Source organism: Octopus bimaculoides, chromosome 25 (genome assembly GCF_046866305.1).
Source record: "Octopus bimaculoides isolate indiv1 chromosome 25, ASM4686630v1, whole genome shotgun sequence".
In the NCBI taxonomy this organism is placed as follows: domain Eukaryota; kingdom Metazoa; phylum Mollusca; class Cephalopoda; order Octopoda; family Octopodidae; genus Octopus; species Octopus bimaculoides.
Genome location: NC_142952.1, coordinates 11,057,012 through 11,059,511, shown reverse-complemented (window position 1 = coordinate 11,059,511; position 2,500 = coordinate 11,057,012). Strand labels below are relative to the sequence as shown.

The 2,500-nt window shown below is 36.6% G+C and overlaps 1 protein-coding gene across 2 annotated transcripts in view; it reads right to left on the bottom strand.

Annotated features, from left to right (window-relative positions):
* The window catches only part of LOC106875564 (uncharacterized), a 61,661-nt gene that overhangs the window by 804 nt on the left and 58,357 nt on the right, over positions 1–2,500 (bottom strand). For both annotated transcript variants that reach the window (XM_089342287.1, XM_014923768.3), the window contains one exon: positions 134–240. In XM_089342287.1, coding sequence (XP_089198413.1) covers positions 134–240 — 107 coding nt within the window. The remainder of the gene's footprint in view (positions 1–133; positions 241–2,500) is intronic.

Genomic DNA, 2,500 nt, shown 5'->3' with positions numbered 1-2,500 from the left:
AAATTATGTAAGCAATCTTAACTATAGAACAAAATTAGAAGACATTATGAAAATAAAAAGGTCTTTCATAAAAAGAACGAAGAAATGTCCCCCCGGATGCTGCTAAGTATATTAAAATAAATAGTTGTCTTACCCCAGCATCATCAAGCCTTTTTTTAATGGTATCCACATTCTTTTGGATTCGGCCTGATTCTTCTTTGAACACTTCACTCAGATTGTCGGCGTCTGCGGTAATTACGGCTGGAAAAAAAAGAAGAAAACACATCAATTTATCCTACGTCTTATTCCATTCCATTTCATTTCATTTCATTTAGTACAATGGCCTTTTAAAAAAAAAACATTTCCAGCCAGTAGATCCTTTGACTTGGTACTAAATCCTACTTCTTTGACTTAACAACAACACCAGCAAGGGAATAGAGATGGCACCCGTCATATTTGTGAGGTATTTCTGAAGAGTGGAATCTGTGTGTAATGTATAGTCGAAGATGGACCAACCTAGTGAAAACTGCGCTTCAATACTTCAAATGAGCCAAGCCACTTCATTTCAACTTTCAAAAGAAAATGCTCTGCTGTTACTCCAACAGAACCATCAACCCCCAAATACAGTTAGACTATAAATTAGCAGTTAGACTACAAATTAGCAGTTAGACTACAAATTAGCTGTTAGACAATAGATTAGACTATAATAAGAAATTGTAAGAGAAGTTATTTTTTATCCTTTATGTTTTACTTGTTTCAGTCAGTAGACTGCGGCCGTGCTGGGGCACCGCCTTGAGGAGTTTTTAGTCAAATGAATGGGCCCAAGGACTTATTGTCTTTTAAAGTCTGGTACTTATTCTATCGGTCGCTTTTGCCGAACCACTAGGTTACGGGGTCATAAATACGCCAACACCGGTTGTAAAGCGGTGGTGGGCAACAAACATAGATACGAAGACACACACACACACGTGCGCGCACACACAAAGACATACATAAATACACACACACACACACACACACACATATATATATATGTGTGTGTGTGTGTGTGTATGTATGTATGTATGTATGTATGTATGTATACGACGGCGGAATTTTTTCGGTTTCCGTCAACCAAATCCGCTCACAAGGCTTTGGAAGACGCAAGGTGCCACGCGGTGGGACTGAACCCAGAGTCATGTGACCGGGAAGCAAACTTCTTACCACACATCCACACCTGTATCTGCATTAACTATAAGACTATACAGTGCAGCTGGAATGTTATTAGGCAATGTCTACGAACTTCAGAATAGATTTAGACTAACAGGTAGAAATGTCGATGAAAATCCAGGATGAAGTTAGACCAATGTTTGCCAACCTATTTTCCCACAAACCCCTCTGTAACTTTCTAGAAAAATGTTTGCCCCTCTGATGGTTGCAAAAAAAATAATAAAAAACAAAAAAACAACTTTATTTTTAATATTTTATAACAATTATTTAATACAAAAGAATCTACGGGTAACTCCTTTTGTTAAGTACCGAACACAAATAAAGTACGTTATTGACTAAGAAAATAAAAGTGAACCACTTTAATGAGAAGCTCCAACAAATCATGAATGAAGAAGAAGACCGAACTCAACTCCAGACTGGTTTATATGCTGTGAGTCAATGGGCAGACAAAAGCAAAATGCAACTAAACGAGGGAAAATTTGAGCTGATGCATTTTGGAAGAAAGGTTATACTAAAACAGCCATACTCTCTTCCTTCAGGGGAACCGCTCACAGCATCTAATATGCTCTACCAGAATTTTCCCAAGCCCCACCGGTGGAGCGGATGCGCCACGCTGAAAGTCACTGAATTAGAGCAACAAGAAGCAGTGTCTATAAAAACTATAAAATAATGTTAGATTATGATTTGGCAATGTCTACGAACTGCAAAATTCAATTAGACCTCCAGGACCAGATGGCGTCTATGAAACTAGTATACAGGTTATCTGTTAATTAGTAATAATTTTTAAAACATTGTTTAAAAGAGTTAAACTAGTTGTTGGCAATAATTATAAAAACTACAAAATTTAGTTAGGTTAATAGTTAGTAATGAGTAATGAGTAAATGCTATAGAATATAATAACCTCTCAGTTAGTAATAATTATGAAACACATAGGACACACAAATCTAATATTTCCATGACAACGAAGATTGTTGTTGTTGTTGGCCCATAGTCAATCCGGATTGGGCAGAAGAATGATGAAAAGCTTTCCATCTAAGAACATGAAAAGCTTCCGTCATTTTCCTTCCTTGGTATAATGCATTTGGGTTAACGTTATCCAATGTATCTTGCCTTTTTTGCTGGACAGTAAGACGCTATTTTAATAGGGAAATTTGGCTGCTATTTCTAATATGTCGAGAAACCTTAAGTGGGGGCATTCGTTACTTGTTTGACATTAACAACACCGAACGACTAGAACGTTCTTTAAGAATATAGCGGGTAAAATATAGATGTGAATATAAAAAATGGGAGTTAATATATCTAGAGTAGTAAA